The sequence below is a fragment of the Oncorhynchus kisutch genome, linkage group LG1 (assembly GCF_002021735.2).
Source record: "Oncorhynchus kisutch isolate 150728-3 linkage group LG1, Okis_V2, whole genome shotgun sequence".
NCBI lineage: Eukaryota > Metazoa > Chordata > Actinopteri > Salmoniformes > Salmonidae > Oncorhynchus > Oncorhynchus kisutch.
The window spans coordinates 43,862,511-43,884,141 of record NC_034174.2 but is presented as its reverse complement, the minus strand read 5'-3'; the positions used below and the strand labels follow the sequence as shown (position 1 = coordinate 43,884,141).

At 41.9% G+C, this 21,631-nt stretch overlaps 1 protein-coding gene across 1 annotated transcript; it reads right to left on the bottom strand.

Moving 5' to 3' along the window:
* Positions 1–6,266: 6,266 nt before the first annotated feature.
* LOC109893239 (acidic mammalian chitinase) lies at positions 6,267–10,245 on the bottom strand. Its single transcript, XM_020486368.2, has 11 exons — positions 10,146–10,245; positions 9,693–9,722; positions 9,346–9,547; positions 8,893–8,949; positions 8,641–8,806; positions 8,261–8,385; positions 7,996–8,119; positions 7,651–7,836; positions 7,317–7,439; positions 6,855–6,993; positions 6,267–6,694 (listed from the first exon to the last, which is right to left on the bottom strand). Exons 1-11 carry the CDS (start codon positions 10,183–10,185, stop codon positions 6,411–6,413), a joined length of 1,476 nt encoding a protein of 491 aa, XP_020341957.2. The 5' UTR covers positions 10,186–10,245; the 3' UTR covers positions 6,267–6,410.
* Positions 10,246–21,631: the final 11,386 nt, after the last annotated feature.

Below are 21,631 nucleotides of genomic sequence, written 5' to 3'. Positions count from 1 at the left end.
ACTGGAAAGGGGTTATGGGTTTGTTTATTGTTTACTGTTTATTGGTTATTGTAGGTGTTGATTTCACTGAATTAAACATTGTATTATCTGATGTGTTTTTGAATAGGATTCTTTCTTCCGGGACGGATGGAAGTCACCTAAAGTATGTACAGTGGGGAGAACAAGTATTTGATACACTGACGATTTTGCAGGTTTTCCTGCTTTTACTTTTGTTCCTACTCTACAAAGCATGTAGAGATCTGTAATTTTTTATCAAAGCTACACTTCAACTGTGAGAGATGGAATCTAAAACAAAAATTAAAATAAATCACATTGCATGATTTTCACATTTGTAAGTCATTAATTTGCATTTTATTGCATGACATAAGTATTTAATACATCAGAAAAGCAGAACTTAATATTTGGTACAGAAACCTTTGTTTGCAATTACAGAGATCATACGTTTCCTGTGGTTCTTGACCAGGTTTGCACACACTGCAGCAGGGATTTGGGCCCACTCCTCCATACAGACCTTCTCTTTTTTTTAACCTTTATTTAACTAGGCAAGTCAGTTAGGAACAATTTCTTATTTTCAATGACGGCCTAGGAACAGTGGCTTAACTGCCTGTTCAGGGGCAGAACGACAGATTTGTACCTTGTCAGCTCGGGGGTTTGAACTTACTAGTCCAACGCTCTAACCACTAGGCTACCCTGCCGTCCCAAGATCCTTCAGGTTTCGGGGCTGTCGCTGGGCAATACGGACTTTCAGCTCCCTCCAAATATTTTCTATTGGGTTCAGGTCTGGAGACTGGCTAGGCCACTCCAGGACCTTGAGATGCTTCTTACGGAGCCACTCCTTAGTTGCCCCGGCTGTGTGTTTCGGGTCGTTGTCATGCTGGAAGACCCAGCCACAACCCATCTTCAATGCTCTTACTGAGGGAAGGAGGTTGTTGGCCAAGATCTCACGTACATGGCCCCACCCATCCTCCCCTCAATATGGTGCAGTCGTCCTGTCCCCTTTGCAGAAAAGCATCCCCAAAGAATGATGTTTCCACCTCCATGTTTCACGGTTGGGATGGTGTTCTTGGGGTTGTACTCATCCTTCTTCCTCAAAACACGACGAGTGGAGTTTAGACCAAAAAGCTCTTTTTGTCTCATCAGACCACATGACCTTCTCCCATTCCTCCTCTGGATCATCCAGATTGTCATTGGCAAACTTCAGACGGGCCTGGACATGCGCTGGCTTGAGCAGGGGGACCTTGTGTGTGCTGCAGGATTTTAATCCATGACGGCGTAGTGTGTTACTAATGGTTTTCAGGTAATTGACCAGGTCCTACCGTGTATCAGGTCCTCATGATCATTGATGCCCCACGAGGTGAGATCTTGCATGGAGCCCCAGACCGAGGGTGATTGACCGTCATCTTGAACTTGAATGTCATCTTGAACTCCATTTTCTAATAATAGAGCCAACAGTTGTTGCCTTCACACCAAGCTGCTTGCCTATTGTCCTGTAGCCCATCCCAGCCTTGTGCAGGTCTACAATTTTATCCCTGATGTCCTTACACAGCTCTCTGGTCTTGGCCATTGTGGAGAGGTTGGAGTCTGTTTGAGTGTGTGGACAGGTGTCTTTTATACAGGTAACGAGTTCAAACAGGTGCAATTAATACAGGTAATGAGTGGAGAACAGGAGGGCTTCTTAAAGAAAAACGAACAGGTCTGTGAGAGCCAGAATTCTTACTGGTTGGTAGGTGATCAAATACTTATGTCATGCGCAAATTAATTACCTAAAAATCATACAATGTGATTTTCTGGATTTTTGTTTTAGATTCCGTCTCTCACAGTTGAAGTGTACCTATGATAAAAATTACAGACCACTACATGCTTTGTAAGTAGGAAAACCTGACAAATTTGTCAGTGTATCAAATACTTGTTCTCCCCACTGTATGTTTAATGAGACATATGAGAACACGTCTACATTTTTATTAAATGCCTGGGATTAAATATCACTGATTCCTTACGCTGAGAAATTTACAACATTTGCGATAGAGGAAAAAATATGACATTTATATAGTAACAATACCAGGATAATTGTATCTAAGGGTTGCGCATGTTCAATTAAGAATAGATATACATTGATGTAGAATAAAACTAATGATTAATGATTTGAGGGAGTACAGTGGAATTATCATTATTATTAGGTTTTGTTTGTAGTTAAAACTTTTGGGTTTCTGAATCGGTGTAGTATAATGAATGCTGACGAAGTGTTCTGTGTTTTTTTTCTGGGAAAATGGGGGTTTCATTGTCTCTCTTTGAAATGTTTCCTGGGGCTTTAATCTTGGGGAGAGTGAGTGAGATTGAGGCCGTAAATTACCAAATTGAAAAGGCCTTGCAATTTTATATATTTTTTTACCTTAGGGTTTGCAAATACCCACACACAACACATTCGTTATGACTATTTGTTGGTGTTTTTAAATACTATGTTTGATTTGTGTGTTCTATTTCCTTTGGGTTTGGTGAATTTTCCATTTGTCTTAGTGCCAAGATATCTTAAAGGGGCACGCACACACATGGAATGTTAAGCCATTTTTTTCCTTCTGAGTTTTTAATTTTAAACACGTGAATTCTCTGATAAAGTAATGTTCTGGGAACCTGGGATACAACATGTAGGGAATGCTTGACTGTTTTTCTTTAATTTGTCTAATATAGTAAGAAACACTTGTTTGAAGGGTTTGTATGACCTATGACCTCTGTCATGACTTTCTATTGTGATTTGATCACCCTCATTGGAAAGCCATTTGGATATTGAATTTAAGGTAATTTGTAATACTGATTTCAAGGTCATTCGTGAAATTGATAATTATGAAGTTTATAGTTCTTTGCAATATTTGTCATTTGGACCAATGTGAAGAAGGAGAGGGTGTTGCCTTTGACTAAGGGTAGGCTGCCTTAAGTCTATTTTCCTATGACCATATGGGTACAATAAGTTCTTTGTGGAGTTTTTCAGAGTAGTGATTTTAATTTGATTATGTTTTATTTTTTGACCAAGACAATGCTAGATTTGAAACCGAAGCTTGGTGGTTATCGAGGGGGAGTGTTGGAAAGATTTTTTTACAATAAGAAAGGAACTGTTGTCATTCAGAATGTAAAAAAAACAGACTTGGTTGACTTTCTGTGTAATAAAAAAAGATATATTCCTCCTTGCTTATGTAACATACATATTTGGGAAACTGAACTAACTGAATGCAAGCATGCAGGGGAAATACAAAAAAAGTCTACAGATGACTGACCGAATCAGAGGAAACTATTCTCATTGGAGAGAGAGTCTTTCAAAAGCGAACATGCCTGTGCATGTTTCCAACAGAGAACAGCATCAAGTTATGGCTAATCATCTACAACGCTTGGAAGAGCACTTTGGCGCCTACTTCCCGATCCGTTTGATTGTGATCATGCAGCTGATCGAACTGTCATCTGACCGATTGCATTCACGGGTCACTACAGAGGAGTTTTGGTTCCTGCCGTCTCTCTCTGAACATTAATGCCGTGTTCAAAACAACTGGGAACTATGAAATCTCAGATTTCTGAATTCAGTGTGTTCAAGACACCTAGGAACCCCCCCCAAAAACTAGCTCCGACTGGGAAAAAGTGTTAGTAGGGAACTCCAGCATTCTTTCTAGAGCTCTGACTTTCCGACCTGAAGATCGCTGACGCCAATATTTTTCCTCATATTTTTCTGATTTCCCAGTTTTCTTGAAAGCACCATCAGTGCTCTCGTCTGCATTGAAACCAAATATTGATCCAGGTTGGAAGTGACAGCAGAGACACGCCTCCTGACTTTGAGAAGCTCTGACGTGTCATGCATCAAGCACAGCCATCTCATTAGTGGTGGTGAGATAAGATACATAATGTCAGACTAATTTGCACATAATAACCCACATTAAAAGTATGCAATAGTGAGTTGAGAAGACAATCAGAAATACTGTTAGAATGTTTTTCAATTAACTGCCATAGCACCAAACAAAAAAGTAAACATTTGCTGTTAATTGCATAATTGTTTTCTCATGGTTGGGATCGCAAGATTTTTCAGATATCGAAATGGGGTCGTGGGCCAAATTTTTTGGGGAACCCCTTAACTAGCTGGTTGATAAGCTACAGGAGCTCTGAACCTCCACCTAGTCCACCCACCTTTTCTCTTGTAACCTCTCTCCCTCTATATATTTGGTGATTGGACAGACACTGATGTAAACACAGAGAGCTTGCAGGTACTGTATCACATTTAACAATGTGTGATTCATTCACCATTACACAGTGGTGTAAAGTACTTTTGCCAACTTTAGACTTTTACTTCTCTACACTGCTAAAGAAAATAATGTACTTTTTACTCCATAATAATCAATAGAACATCCCTGGTCATCCCTACTGCCTCTGATCTGATCCTTAGGTTGTTTTTAGCCAAAATAATCGATTAAAATTTCAACCGGACAATAACGTCATCAAAATAAAAGGTAAATAAGAAACGCGCGCTCCCGGTCTCAAGCATGAAAAATCTCTGGGACTCTGAATGGTCCACTCATTCAAAGTGGTCTTACTAGCTAATTTTTCAGAATACAAGCCTGAAACAATTTCTAAAGACTGTTGACATCTAGTGGAAGCCATAGGAAGTGCAATTTGAGTCCTAAGTCAATGCATACTGTAATGGCATTGAATAGAAAACTACAAACATAAAATAATCCCACTTTCTGGATGGATCTTTCTCAGGTTTTCACCTGCCAAATCAGTTCGGTTATACTCACAGACATCATTTTAACAGTTTTAGAAATATTAGTGTTTTCTACCCAAATCTACCAATTATATGCATATCCTAGCTTCTGGGTCTGAGTAGCAGGCTGTTTACATTGGGCACGCTTTTCATCCGGAGGTGAAAATAGTGCCCCCTACCCTAATGAAGTTAACCTCTAGCGTCGAGCAATCCCGTATCCGGGAGCGTAATTATAGCCTCAAGCTCATTACCATAACGCAACGTTAACTATTCATGAAAATCGCAAAAGAAATGAAAGAAATATATTCACTCACAAGCTTAGCCTTTTGTTAACAACACTCATCTCAGATTTTCTAAATATGCTTTTCAACCATAGCTACACAAGCATTTGTGTAAGAGTATTGATAGCTAGCATAGCATTAAGCCTAGCATTCAGCAGGCAACATTTTCACAAAAACAAGAAAAGCATTCAAATAAAATCATTTACCTTTGAAGAACTTCGGATGTTTTCAATGAGGAGACTCTCAGTTAGATAGCAAATGTTCAGTTTTTCCAAAAATATTATTTGTGCAGGAGAAATCGCTCCGTTTTGTTCATCACGTTTGGCTAAGAAAAAATTCAGAAAATGCAGTCTCTACAACCCCAAACTTTTTACCAAATTAACTCCATAATATCGACAGAAACATGGCAAACGTTGTTTAGAATCAATCCACAAGGTGTTTTTCACATATCTATTCGATGATAAATCATTCGTGGCAGCTGTGTTTCTCCTCGAAGCAAATGAAAAATACACACAGCTGGAGATTACGCAATAATTGCAACGGAGGACACCAAGTGGCCACCTGGTAGATGTAGTCTCTTAAGGTCAATCTTCCAATGATTTGCCTACAAATACATCACAATGCTGTCGATACCTTGGGGAAACGACAGAAAGTCTAAGCTCATTCGTGACCCATACACAGCCATATAAGGAGACATTGGAACTCAGCACATTCAAAATCTGGGGCACTTCCTGTATGAAATTTCATCTTGGTTTCGCCTGTAGCATTAGTTCTGTGGCACTCACAGATAATATCTTTGCAGTTTTGGAAACGTCAGACTGTTTTCTTTCCAAAGCTGTCAATTATATGCATAGTCAAGCATCTTTTCGTGACAAAATATCTTGTTTAAAACGGGAACGTTTTTTTATCCATAAATTAAAAGAGCGCCCCCTATATCCAAGAAGTTAAGGCCCACCAGAGTACTCACTTCAACTATGAGCTAGGTCTCTTGAAGGGACAGGTAGACACATAACCATGACCGGCAGTACACTCCACCGACTTCTCCCAGACCTCTCTTGCCAGTTTGTCTCTCTTGCAGGTCTTGACGGTGTTTGAGGGAATCAGTTTGAGAACGGCGAGGAGCAGAATTGCTAATCTTGTTCAGATAATGACTAGCTATGTGGGATACAAGGTGATTCTGCTCAAAGTGCAATGAAGTTGACCTCAAACCCACACAGAGCGGAATAAATAAAATTCCTGAGAAAGCAGGATGCATTCATATGTTGGGAGTTTATTAGAGTGGATTTGACATGTTAAATGGAGCTGATGTTAGAATAGGACATGACAACAGTGGCCCTAGCAACCACATAACCTTCAGACCCAGCTCCTTCATTAATAAGGGGAACGATGGTTTCTTAAGCCCAGTTGCAGCACTTGCAGCTGGCGTCGAACACCAGGCCGGCAGCACAGTGCTGGTCGTAGGTCTTGCCCTGGCTACAATTGTAGAAGTGGTTGGAATTGGTGGGGTCAGGGTATATTCCGTCAGCCTTCCCGGCGCAGAAGCCAGATCCGCTGCTACTACTGCCACCGCCACTGCTGCCACCGCTGCTGCTGCCACCTTGACCGCCGGGCTGTGGGGGGTTAAGTGGGTGCTGGGTAGGGGTCACTGGGGCGATGGGGACCGTACGGGCGGCACAAGCTGGGAGAGATGGAGGACATAGGAGTGGGGGAAGGGGTTGAGATAATTTGAGATAATTTCAACTACATTTCTACTACTATTTGAGAGAGTGATAGAGAGGATTGCTGTTGAATGTTTGTGTGTGCATGCAGGCAGGCATGCATGTGTCTGTGTCACTCACCGGCTCCGGTTCCCAGTCCAGACTTGAGGGTGTTGATCAGTGGGTATCTGCCTTGTCCACAGAAGGTTCCAGAGAAGTCATCCAGATCCAGACTCCACACCATGGCTCCCCCGAAGCCAGTTTTCTTCAGCCACTCGATCTGTAAGGGAGACAGAGAGGGGAGAGGAGGGTTTACTTGACAGGGTGAAATTGGATAAATATGTATAGGTGATAGAACTTCATCAATTGCCCTATGTTGCTCAGTTGGTAGGAAATTTAGCTTTCAATGACAGGATGGTGGATTCGATTCTCGCTGGGGTCACCTATAACAAAATGTATGCACTCACTACTGTAAATCAGGAAGATAAAAGCTACTGTTTAATTCCATATATTATAAGGATTATTGTAACAGAGTAGGATGCTACACCATTACCACCTAGTTATATCTTTCCTCCAACAGACAAACACCCCACAAACACAGACCTTGTCCTGGTAACTCTTGACGTTGTCATATCCAACCCAGATGTTCTGCTGGGTGTAGGCGTAGGGCACCATCTGGGCAGAGTCCCAGGCCTGGGTAGCTCCCTGCTTCAGTAAGGTGCAGATCTAATGACACACACACACAATTACGTTAGGGTTGCAAGTTGCATGATTCAGGAAGCTGCAGATGTAATCACTCAAAAACATACACGGGGTTTGCGTCCAAAATGACACCCTGTTCCCCAGGACAATACCTTTGACAAGAGCACACAAGTAGTGTGTGTAGGGATTGGAATAGGGTGTAATTTCGGACCTATCTTAATCCTGTGTCAATTACCTCATAGTAGGCCAGGAAGCCAGACTGTCTGGTGAATGGTCCGGCCGGGCCGGGGCCATTGGCGGGAGCGCCTACTCCAGTGTTAGAGCCACTGGCCAGCTGGAAGGTGTGGCCGTAGGTGGGGAATCCAACCAGGAGCTTCTCAGCAGGGGCACCACTGCTCTTCCAGTACTTCATAGCATAGTCCTGAGAACACACACAGTATGTGGTAGTGAGAACACTGGAGAGAGAATAATTATTAAGAAATGTGGAACTCCCTCTCAGCTCAAAACTAAATAGGCAGGAAGAGATAGATGAGCCGAGGAAGAGAGAGAGGAAGAGATGGGCATGGAGAGAGAGACTCACCACATCGAAGTAGATGTAATCTCCCTGATCAGCTGGTCCTCTGTAGAGAGGGCTGTTTTCTCCAGTGTTGTGTTCCCAAGATCCATGAAAGTCATAGGTCATCACATGCAGATAGTCCAACACCCTGAGAGGGAGAGGGAGAAAAGGGAGGGAGAAAGAGTGTTTCCAATATGCCAAGAAGTATTTGATAGATCATGCATGTTTTAATGTACAAATCTTTCCTAAGAACTAATATATGAATGAGATCCAGTGTGTATGTACTGACGATCCAATCTCGGCGATCTGGTATCCGGAGTCGATGGTTCCCTTTCCGGCAGAAACAGCTGCAGTCAGCATCAGACGAGGACGGTTGGTGTTCTTTCCTTCAGCCTCAAAGGCAGCCATCAGCTCCTAGAGGGAGACAGTGCACAGAGGGATGTTTGTGTTCATTTGGGTGTTCAAGCGTTCATTCTTGTCTGTGTGTTCATTTGTGTGTCTGTATGTGTGAATGTTAATCTGCGTGTGTGGGTGTTTTATTCATGTATTTGTTCATTTGTGTGTGTTTGTATTTGTGTGTGTGTGTGTATGTGTGATTGTTAATCTGTGTGTGTGTGTGTTTATTCATGTTTGTTGATTCGTGTGTGGGTGTGGGTGTTTGAGTCTAACCTGCAGCAAGGTGGTGAATCTGGCCTTGTCTGCGGGTGGAGAGCCTCTTGATCCGGGATACTCCCAGTCAATGTCCAGGCCGTCAAACTGGTACTGCCTCAGGAACTTGATAACGCTGCTGATGAACGTCTGGCGGTTGGCTGCACTGGACACCATTGCTGTGAACCTGGGTACACACACACACAGCTCAGACACAGGGTGTGTGTGTAAATGTGTGTGTGCACTTGCATGTTTATATGCATCTCCACTTACGGCTGAGTGCCAAAATTCCATCCTCCAATGGCCAGCAGAGTCTTCAGGTTGCTGTTCCTGTTACCAAATACAAGACTTAGGGTTATTACTGGCTTAGGCGTGCATGTGAGTACCACGGGAGGCTGCTGAGGGGAAGAAAGCTCATAAAAATATCTGGGATGGTAGAAATGGAATGGCATCAAACACATAGAAACAATGTGTTTCACATATTTGATACCATTCCACTAATTCTGCTCCAGCTCTTACCACAAGCCCGTCCTCCACACTTAAGGTGCCACAAACCTCCTGTGGTGTGTACATGCCTGAATGAGTTTGCCTGCATTTGTTTGCCTGCATTTGTCTATGTGTGTGCGTGCCTGCATGCATGCATGCATGCGTATGTGCATGTGTGCATGCCTGCTTGAGTGTGTGTTTGTGTGTGAGTGTTTGTGCATGTGTGTGTCTCTCTCTCACTGGTTCTTGAGAGCCTGGAACTGTCCGTAGAGTTTCTCATCGTCCCATTCATAGGTCTTGATCTCGTTGTTGGCCATGCCGGCAAAGGCATAGATTAGATGGTCACAGAGACAGGGGTCCACGTTGGTGGGGAAATACTTGCCTGCTCCTGGCCGGTACTGGCCCCAGTTAGTGAAATAACAGGATAGGATGTAGGAGGATCCTATGGAAGGATAGTAGTAATGTTAGAGTTTGGAGTTTTAGTCATGGTTGTCATGCTCTGTAAGTTGACTGTAAGTTGAGTGTTCTCTGATTGGCTACTTACCTAGATGCTGGCTAAATGTAAATTAAATGTACTTAAAACGTACCTAGCTGTGCATGCAGCAGGAGAGCCAGTCCTAGAGAGGGAGAAAAGGAGAATGATGAGAGAAAGCGAGAGAGACGGAAGTAAAGAAAGGAGAAAGAAAAAGGGAGAGATTTTATGTTACATTAAACTTTTTAAAAAGTCAACATAATTCAGAACTGTAATGATCATGATATAAAGTGCAGTTCTTCCCCTCAGACATGAATATAGATGGGTCATGGTGCTGGCAACCTCAGTCCTTAGAAACAGACATTGAACACAGTAGCATTGACAAAATGCATAGCTAGAGGACATTCGTCAGTGGCCAATTCTCTCCACAGGGAGCCAAAGCCTTAGCATAGAGCATAGTCTCTGAATGTTGCTAATTGTCATTACAATGAAAATGTAAATAACATGTTTGAAATAAAGAGCAATAGTACAGTTATAAGCTAAATAAGCCAAAATAAATTCCACTTACCAACGCAAATGAGTAGTTTGCCCATGGTTGCTCTGTACATTGCTCCATGGGCTGCTGAACCCTTTTATACTCTCATCGACCACTCCTATCTCACTCATAACTCTAGGACTTTCCCATTCCGCAGCAAAACTCAATCAGCCTCAGTCACTTGTTTGAACAAGGGTTTCCACTGCCTTAACAAAAACACTGATAAACTTCATATGTCCTTGTTTTAAGACATGATAAGCTGACGATTAAAAAAGCAAGTCTTGGGTTGTAATCATTTGGTGAAACTGACACTGAAATTGATCATTTGGTGAAACCATAGAGATGGGTGCATTAGTCACCCCATAGCCTCTTCAGTACAGCCTCTACAACTAGCCCCTGCACCCTAGCTAGCACCTTTCTCCTACCACCAAACCCCCTATATACTTGTGGAGATTGCTTATTGTTCCTCTATATATTTTTATATGTATATATCCTTATTCCAATCCTTTACTTATATGTATGTGTATTAGGTAGTTGTTGTGGAATTGTTAGATAACTTGTTAGATTTGCTGCACTATCAGAAATATAAGCATTTTGCTACACTAACAATAACATATGCGAACTATGTGTATGTGACCAATACATTATAATCTGATTGAGATTGACCTTGAAATGGGATAGATGTAAAGAATATGGTGACCATTCTATCAAGTCAAGCGCAAGGTTGAGATGTCCCCATAATTAATTGATCTATCTTTTGTTTCAGTTGTACTAGCAGTGGACTGAAGGTTGGGGGGAAGTGAGAGATATTGTTATCCACGTCGGCACCAACGATGTTAGGATGAAACAGTCAGAGGTCACCAAGCGCAACATAGCTTCAGCGTGTAAATCAGCTAGAAAGATGTGTCAGCATCGAGTAATTGTCTCTGGCACCCTCCCAGTTAGGGGGAGTGATGAGCTCCACAGCAGATTCTCACAACTCAATCACTGGTTGAAAACTGTTTTCTGCCCCTCCCAAAATATAGAAATGATAGAGAATTGGCCCTCTTTCTGGGACCCACAAACAGGATCAAGCCTGACCTGCTGAGGAGTGACGGACTCCATCCTAGCTGGAGGGGTGCTCTCATCTTATCTAGGAACATAGACAGGGCTCTAACTCCTCTAGCTCCACAATGAAATAGGGTGCAGGCCAGGCAGCAAGCTGTTAGCCAGCCTGCTAGCTTAGTGGAGTCTGCCACTAGCACAGTCAGTGTAGTCAGCTCAGCTATCCCCATTGAGACCGTGTCTGTGCCTTGACCTAGGCTGGGCAAAACTAAACACGGCGGTGTTCGCTTTAGCAATCTCACTAGAATAAAGACCTCCTCCATTCCTGACATTATTGAAAGAGATCATGATACCTCACATCTCTAAATAGGGCTACTTAATGTTAGATCCCTCACTTCAAAGGCAGTTATAGTCAATTAACTAATCACTGATCATAATCTTGATGTGATTGGCCTGACTGAAACATGGCTTGAACCTGATGAATTTACTGTGTTAAATGAGGCCTCACCTCCTGGTTACACTAGTGACCATATCCCCCGTGCATCCCGCAAAGGCGGAGGTGTTGCTAAACATTTACGATAGCAAATTTCAATTTACAAAAAAAAATGACGTTTCGTCTTTTGAGCTTCTAGTCATGAAATCTATGCAGCCTACTCAATCACTTTAGCTACTGATTACAGGCCTCCTGAGCAGGCCTCCTGAGCCATATACAGCGTTCCTCACTGAGTTCCCTGAATTCCTATCGGACCTTGTGGTCATAGCAGATAATATTCTAAGTTTTGGTGATTTTAATATTCACATGGAAATGTCCACAGACCCACTCCAAAAGGCTTTCGGAGCCATCATCGACTCAGTGGGTTTTGTCCAACATGTCTCTGGACCTACTCACTGTCATAGTCATACTCTGGACCTAGTTTTGTCCCATGGAATACATGTTGTGGATCTTAATGTTTTTCCTCATAATCCTGGACTATCCGACCACCATTTTATTACTTTTGCAATCACAACAAATAATCTGCTCAGACCCCAACCAAGGAGCATCAAAAGTCGTGCTATAAATTTTCTGACAACACAAAGATTGCTTGATGCCCTTCCAGACTCCGTCTTCCTACCCAAGGACCTCAGAGGACAAAAATCAAAAACCACCTAACTGAGGAACTTAATTTAACCTTGCGCAATACCCTAGATGCAGTTGCACCCCTAAAAACTAAAAGCATTTGTCCTAAGAAACTAGCTTCCTGGTATACAGAAAATGCCCGAGGTCTGAAGCAAGCTTCCAGAAAATTGGAACGGAAATGGCGCCACACAAAACTGAAGTCTTCCGACTAGCTTGGAAAGACAGTACTGTGCAGTATCGAAGAGCCCTCACTGCTGCTCGATCATCCTATTTTTCCAACCTAATTGAGGAAAATAAGAATAATCCTAAATTTATTTTTGATACTGTCGCAAAGCAAACTGAAAAGCAGCATTCCCCAAGTGAGTATGGCTTTCACTTCAGCAGTTATAAATTCACAAACTTCTTTAAGGAAAAGATCATGATCATTAGAAAGCAAATTACGGAGTCCTCTTTTAAATCTGTGTATTCCTCCGAAGCTCAGTTGTCCTGAGTCTGCACAACTCTGCCAGGACCTAGGATCAATAGAGACACTCAAGTGTTTTAGTACTATATCTCTTGACACAATGATAAAAATAATCTTGGCCTCTAAACCTTCAAGCTGCATATTGGACCCTATTCCAACTAAACTACTGAAAGAGCTGCTTCCGGTGCTTGGTCCTTCTATGTTGAACTTAACAAACGGCTCTCTATCCACCGGATGTGTACCAAACTCACTAAAAGTGGCAGTATTAAAGCATCTCTTGAAAAAGCCAAACCTTGACCCAGAAAAGATAAAAAACAAACAATGTATACGAAATGCTTCAGTCTGGTTTTAGACCCCATCATAGCACTGAGACTGCATTTGTGAAGGTGGTAAATTACCTTTTAATGGCGTCAGACCGAGGCTCTGCATCTGTCCTCATGCTCCTAGACCTTAGTGCTGCTTTTGATACCATCGATCACCACATTCTTTTGGAGAGATTGGAAACCCAAATTGGTCTACAAGGACCAGTTCTGGCCTGGTTTAGATCTTATCTGTTGGAAAGATATCAGTTTGTCTCTGTGAATGGTTTGTCCTCAAATCAACTGTAAATTTGGGGTTCCTCAAGGTTCCATCTTAGGACCACTATTGTTTTCAGTATATATTTTACCTCTTGGGGATGTCATTCGAAAACATAATGTTAACTTTCACTGCTATGCGGATGACACACAGCTGTACATTTCAATGAAACACGGTGAAGCCCCAAAATTGCCCTCACTAGAAGCCTGTGTTTCAGACATAAGGAAGTGGATGGCTGCAAACTTTCTACTTTTAAACTCGGACAAAACAGAGATGCTTGTTCTAGGTCCCAATAAACAAAGAGATCTTCTGTTGAATCTGACAATTAATCTTGATAGTTGTACAGTCGGTTCAAATAAAACTATGAAGGACCTCGGCGTTACTCTGGACACCTGATCTCTCTTTTAATGACCATATCGAGACTGTTTCAAGGACAGCTTTTTTCCATCTATGTAATAATTCAAAACTCGGAAACTTTCTGTCCAAAAATGATGCAGACAAATGAATCCATGCTTTTGTTACTTCTAGGTTAGATTACTGCAATGCTCTACTTTCCGGTTACCCGGATAAAGCACTAAATAAACTTCAGTTAGTGCTAAATACAGCTGCTAGAATCCTGACTGGAACCCAAAAAATTGATCATATTACTCCAGTGCTAGCTCCCTACACTGGCTTCCTGTCAAGGAAAGGGATGATTTCAAGGTTTTACTGCTAACCTACAAAGCATTACATGGGCTTGCTCCTACCTATCTTTCCGATTTGGTCCTGCCGTACATATCCACAAGTACGCTACGGTCACAAGACGCAGGCCTCCTAATTTCCCTAGATTTTCTAAGCAAACAGCTGGAGGCAGGGCTTTCTCTTATAGAGCTCCATTTTTTATGGAATGATCTGTCTACCCATGTGGGAGTCGCAGACTCGGTCTCAACCTTTAAGTCTTTACTGAAGACTCATCTCTTCAGTGGGTCATATGATTGAGTGTAGTCTGGCCCAGGAGTGTGAAGGTGAACGGAAAGGTTCTGCAGCAACGAACCACCCTTGCTGTCTCTGCCTGGCCTGTTCCCCTCTCTCCACTGGGATTCTCTGCCTCTAACCCTATTACAAGGGCTGAGTCACTGGCACATTGGGTTGTGCCTTGGTGGAGATCTTTGTGGGCTATACTCAGCCTTGTCTCAAGATGGTAAGTTGGTGGTTGAAGATATCCCTCTAGTGGTGTGGGGGCTGTGCTTTGGCAAAGTGGGTTGGGTTATATCCTTCCTCTTTGGCCCTGTCCGGGGGTATCATCGGATTGGGCCACAGTGTCTCCTGACCCCTCCTGTCTCAGCCTCCAGTATTTATGCTGCAGTAGATTATGTGTCAGGGGGCTAGGATCAGTTTGTTATATCTGGAGTACTTCACCTGTCTTTTCTGGTGTCCTGTGTGAATGTAAGTATGCTCTCTCTAATTCTCTCTCTCTTTCTTTCTCTCTCTCGGAGGACCTGAGCCCTATGGCCATGCCTCAGGACTACCTGGCATGATGACTCCTTGCTTTCCCCAGTCCACCTGGCCGTGCTGCTGCTCCTGTTTCAACTGTTCTGCCTGCGGCTATGGAACCCTGACCTGTTCACCGAACGTGCTACCTGTCCCAGATCTGCTGTTTTCAACTCTCTAGAGACAGCAGGAGCGGTAGAGATACTCTTAATGATCGGCTATGAAAAGCCAACTGACATTTACTCCTGATGTGCTGACCTGTTGCACCCTCGACAACTACTGTGATTATTATTATTTGACCATGCTGGTCATTTATGAACATTTGAACATCTTGGCCATGATCTGTTCTAATCTCCACCCGGCACAGCCAGAAGAGGACTGGCCACCCCTCATTACTTGGTTCCTCTCTAGGTTTGTTCCTAGGTTTTGGCCTTTCTAGGGAGTTTTTCCTAGCTACTGTGCTTCTACACCTGCATTGCTTGCTGTTTGTGGTTTTAGGCTGGGTTGCTGTACAGCACTTTGAGATATCAGCTGATGTAATTTTTTGTTTATTTTAAATGACACCGAAAAAACAACAATACAAAAACAACCGTAAATCTACAATGCAGTGCAGAAAGCAACTACACACAAACATAGTCAAGATCACACAAACTAAAAGTGGAAAAAAGACTGCGTAAGTATGATCCCCAATCAGAGACATCGATAGACAGCTGCCTCTGATTGGGAACCATACCTGGCCAACAAAGAAATAGAAAAACTAGAATGCCCACCCAAATCACACCCTGATCTAACCAAATAGAGAAATGAAAAATGCTCTCTCAGATCAGGGTGTGACAACTAGAGGGTAAGGGGCAAGGGGTCTATTTAAAATTGAACATCAGGCTTGAGACAGATGTCACGTTCTGACCTTAGCTATTTTGTTATGTCTTTGTTTTAGTATGGTCAGGGCGTGAGTTGGGTGGGTTGTCTGTTTGTTTTTCTATGATTTGGAATTGCTGTGTTTGGCCTGGTATGGTTCTCAATCAAAGGCAGCTGTCAATCATTGTCCCTGATTGAGAATCATACTTAGGTAGCCTGGTTTCACTTTTGAGTTGTGGGTGTTTGTTTTCAGTGTCAGTGTTTGGTCCACACGGTACTGTTTCGGTTTAGTTATTTCACGTTGTCGTTTATTGTTTTTGTTTCAGTGTTCACGTTTCTTATTAAATATCAAGATGAACACTTACGACGCTGCGCTTTGGTCCGCTCCTTCATCCAACAGCCGTTACAACAGACATGTATAACCTCATGGTCTGCCTAGCAAAAATGTTGGTACTTGGTGTAGCGTAATTGATAACAGTAATAATGTATTACAATGCAGCCATAAGTAATTATTAAGAAATCAAGTGTACTTTTCAGCATGTTACCATATTTGTTTTAGTGTGTTTGAATTTGTTATTATTACTAATAGTTATGATTTATCCAAAATGTTTAAAAAAAACAATTGTCAGAAAAGAAAAAAAATCATTACAGTCACAATCAGGTGAACTTGTTTGTACTGGTGTTGCTGTAGCTATACCATGAATTGTTCAAAAGGAGTTAAGTGCTCTGATATCTACCTTTATCACATTTAACACAGTGTATCAGTCCTTATAAGTACCTAGAATCTAATCAATGCCTAAGTTGATTTCTTGGTTGAAGGATGTGTCATGGAGAATCATTTCAAAATATAACACTTGAACTTGTGAATTCAATATAGGCTTTTAATACAAACATATCAGAAGCCTAGATGGTCCGCGGAACACACACTTTCGCAGAGCACTGGCTCTGTATTTATACACACACAGTATATGAGTCCATTCCATATGTTAATGAAGTTACTTCCCTCAGGTCATCGGCCACCATTATCTTTCAGTCCAGGCTTCCTCCATGTTCATGCCTAATAACGCCTGTATCCGCTCTTGATTAGATTACAATGGTGGCAGGACCCTCTGGTGTCCTAAAATTAATGTATATCTGTCTTACCCTAAGCACTTATGGCCTTTACCCTCTCTATCTAATCTTTATAATGATGTCCTGCTCCTTCCATAATAGATAATGTATTTAAGGGTCACCTCCTCCTCTTTGCCCTAAGCCCTTATGCACAGTAAAGCACGTATGGCTTCGGCCATTACACTTATGTCTGTTTAATCTTTGGTTTCCTGTCTGCTTTCTGTTTGTGGTCTAATGTATACCTATCTTTGCTCAATAGTGTCATATCTGTCTCTATATGTAACAAAAACTACAACAGATGGCATTTGCACAGCATACTCTGAGTAAGCGTTTTGCTGTCTGCAAAGTTTTTAACACATGCAAAAAATGCCTTCTTTGCCCAACGCAGGAAATGTATCAGGAAATAGTACATGTCAAAGCATTGCCCGTACAGCGATGTGTAGCCTGGAAAGTCAGATTAAAAGTCTGATGACATACCGATTACACAACAGCTGTCTCTGATTCATTGGCGAGGGGAATTCTTAGTAATTTATTGGTAGCAAGAACTGATATGATTGGTAATATTATAGACTCAACATTGTCAGTGGGTGCCATACGGGCTCTGGATGTGCTGTCACATTCATTTTGTGCCAGGGGGGAAGCACGTTCCGATGGCGAGGAATCGTCTCATGGATCAGTTCAATTAAATCATGCCTCCCCTGCACATCTGGTGGTCAACCAATAACTCGCGCTGACTACAGATTAGAAGGTTGCATGTTCAAATATGTTGGGGTGAAGGTTTTTATGCCCTCAACCCTGGCTTAAGCTATGTAGCTTTTATTTCTTGTTTCTGTTTTATAGTCTTTGCTGTAGCACAGTGTCCTTGAGTTTTTTGAATTGCGAGAGACTTAAAAAACAACTTCTATCTCAAGGCCATCAGACTGTTAAATAGCCATCACTAGCCGGCTACCACCAGGTTACTGAACCCTGCACCTTAGAGGCTGCTGTCCTATATACATACACATGGAATCACTGTTCACGTTAATAATGGAATACGAGTCACTTTAATAAGGTTTACATACATATATGTACACTGTATTCTATTCTACTGTAATTTAGTCAATGCCACTCCGACATTGCTCGACCTTATATTTTTCTTAGTACCATTCTTTAAATTTAGATGTGTGTGTATTGTTGTGAATTGTTAGATACTACTGCAGTGTTGGAGCTAGGAACACAAGCATTTCGCTACACCCGCAATAACATCTGCTAAATATGTGTATGTGACCAATAAAATTGGATTTGATGGCACTGTAAATCCCATGTATTGTTTTAATTAATCTTACTATTATTTAGGAGTTAGGGACATTAGATCACAGGTGTGGAGGACAGCACAGATGTGGAGGACAGTACAGGTATGGAGGACAACACAGGTGTGGAGGAAAGCACAGGTGTGGAGGACAGCACAGGTGTGGAGGACAGCACAGGTGTGGAGGACAGCACATGTTTGAAGTACTGCACAGGTGTGGAGGAAAGCACAGGTGTGGAGGACAGAACATGTTTGGAGTACTGCACAGGTGTAGAGGACAGAGGTCTAGGGTGTGGAGTAGAACGTAGAGGAACGGAGGACAGCAGACTGACTGATGCGTGTTGAGGTGTGGACTGGATGCTGGCAGATGGGGTGGGAGCTCCAGGTACTCCTTGAAAGTAATATTATTGGCAGAATGCTTTTTTGTGTTACTCCTAGCTGGCTGAGAGACAGATTCTCCAGTCTCTCTGCATCGATGCCACCAGCATACACCAGCCAGAGCATATTCAACCATCCACTTGAAGGTCTGCTCCCTATAAAGGCTGAACTGCATTATGTGTTGACCAAGCAAGTGTGCCTTGCTGTCTGAGAAGTATAGCCCTCCTGGCTGAATTTATCTGGAGACATAGCCCTGGTGCACTCTCTTTTAAGAACTGTCTCCTGAAATGGCAAGCATCCTAGTTCCTAGGTCTTCCACTGGATGTCAACAGTCTTTAGAAAGAGTTTCAGGCTTGTTTTTGGAAAAATGAGCCAGAAATTGTATTTTTTCTAGGTGGCTCCCATTTTGGCTGTAGTGTTGCCAAGTGCGTGGAAGACAGCGCATTCTTTGGTATTTTTCTCCGGTAAAGACAATAACAATTCTCTGTCTTAACATTGATCGTTTATTTACGTATTAGGGTACCTAAGATTTGATAATAAACATTGTTTGACTTGAAAAGTTTATTAGTAACGTTTGTGATTCATTTTGTATGTATTTTGATGGAGGGAAACTGGATGGATTATTGACTGAAGCGAGCCAGCTAAACTGAGTTTTTATGTATATAAAGAAGGACTTTATCGAACAAAAGGACAATTTGTGATGTAACTGGGACCTTTTGGAGTGCCAACAGAAGAAGATCTTCAAAGGTAAGACATGTATTATATAGCTATTTATGACTTTCAGGCGCACCTGCCTGGTTGAATTATGATAATCGCATGGTGTGCTTTCGCCGTAAAGCCTTTTTGAAATCTGACACAGCGGCTGGATTGACAAGAAGTTAAACTTTATTTTGATGTATTACACTTGTGATTTTATGAAAGTTAAATATTTATAATTCTGTAGTTAGAATTTCGCGCTCTGCAATTTCACCGGATGTTGGCCAGGTGGGACGCTACCGTCCCACCTGCCCGTAAGAGGTTAACCTCTTGAAGCTAGGGGGCACTATTTTTTGGGGGGGAAAAATAACATTCCCAAAGTAAACAGCCTATTTCTCATGACCAGATGCTAGAATATGCATATAATTGACAGCTTATGACATATGACATTCTCCCAATCTTCTTCTGGATCATCCAAATGCTCTCTAGCAAACTTCAGATGGGCCTGGACATGTACTGGCTTAAGCAGGGGGACACGTCTGGCACTGCAGGATTAGAGTCCCTGGTGGCGTAGTGTGTTACTCTGCAGGTCATTCACTAGGTGGTTCTGGGATTTTGCTCACCGTTCTTGTGATCATTTTGACCCCACGGGGTGAGATCTTGCGTGGAGCCCCAGATCGAGGGATATTATCAGTGGTCTGGTATGTCTTCCATTTCCAGAAGGTTTTCCTACACAACCCGATGTCACAGGAAGGCCATAAAGATCATCAAGGACAACAACCACCCGAGCCACTGCCTGTTCACCCTGCTATCATCCAGAAGGCGAGGTCAGTACAGGTGCATCAAAGCTGGGACCGAGAGACTGAAAAACAGCTTCTATCTCAAGGCCATCAGACTGTTAAACAGCCACCACTAACATTGAGGGGCTGCTGCCAACACACTGACTCAACTCCAGCCGTTTTATTAATGGGAATTGATGGAAATTGATGTCAAATATATCACCAAAATGCAGCGTGGTTATTGTTAAGCATCTTTAATAAAGACGAAAACATAAACACTATACAAATACAAAATAAGAAAACGTGGCAAAACCGTAAACAGTCCTAACTGGTGCAGAGAACACAGAGACAGGAAACAATCACCCACAAGATACAGTGCCTTGCGAAAGTATTCAGCCCCCTTGAACTTTGCGACCTTTTGCCACATTTCAGGCTTCAAACATAAAGATATAAAACTGTATTTTTTTGTGAAGAATCAACAACAAGTGGGACACAATCATGAAGTGGAACGACATTTATTGGATATTTCAAACTTTTTTAACCTGACAAAGATGTTGGTTCCCAATTGGGGATCAGCCCTCCCACCGTCAGCTGGAACGGTGGCGCACGGAATGCAAAGATATTCTTAGAAATATTTAACCTCCACACATTAACAAGTCCAATAGCTCAAATGAAAGATAAACAACTTGTTTATCTAGCCAGCAAGTCAGATTTCTAAAATGTTTTACGGCGAAAACATAGCACATATTTATGTCAAACCACCACCGAAGACACACCGAAGACACAGCTCATTTCCATAGCCAAATTGAACAAAATATGCAATCACCAAACGCAGGATTAAAAGAAAAATAATTTCACTAACCTTTTGAAATCTTCATCAGATGACAGTAATATAACATGTTACACAGTACATTTATGTTTTTTTCAATAATATGCTATAAATATCCATAAATCTCTGTTTACAATGACGCCATGTTAAAAAAATGCTACTCAAATGTCCGGAGAAATGATCATGGCTTCGCCAGATGCCGTCAGCTAACATGGAATACACAACATAAACTTTGACTAAATATGCATGTTCTACATATATATAGAAAGATACACTTCTTCTAAATGCAATCGCTGTGTTACAGACAACGATAAACACCTTCCTCTGATTGATAACCACTCCAGGCAACCATAGACTTACCTAGAACACTCAACTGAAAACAACCCCATAGACTACAAAACCCCTAGACAAAACAAGACATATAAATCACCCATGTCACACCCTGGCCTAACCAACATAATAAAGAAAACACAGAATACTAAGGCCAGGGCATGACATCACTAGCCACTTTAAACAATGCTACTTAATATAATGTTTACATACCCTACATTATTAATCTCATATGTATATGTATATACTGTACTCTATCATCTACTGCATCTTTATGTAATATATGTATCACTAGCCACTTTAAACTATGACACTTTGGTTACATACCCTACATTACTCATCTCATATGTATATACTGTACTCGATACCATCTACTGCATTTTGCCTATGCCGTTCTGTACCATCACTCATTCATATATCTTTATGTACATATTCTTTATCCCTTTACACTTGTGTGTATAAGGTAGTAGTTTTGGAATTGTTAGGTTAGATTACACGTTGGTTATTACTGCATTGTCGGAACAAGAAGCACAAGCATTTCGCTATACTCGCATTAACATCTGCTAACCATGTGTATGTGA

Coding starts and splice junctions, on each gene's coding strand:
- LOC109893239 (XM_020486368.2), bottom strand. CDS start 10,185: ATGTACAGAGCAACCATGGGCAAACTACTCATTTGCGTTG. Junction 7,837..7,995: donor ATTACATCTACTTCGATGTG/GTGAGTCTCTCT, acceptor GTGTGTTCTCAG/GACTATGCTATGAAGTACTG. Junction 7,440..7,650: donor GCTTCCTGGCCTACTATGAG/GTAATTGACACA, acceptor GTGTGTCATTAG/ATCTGCACCTTACTGAAGCA.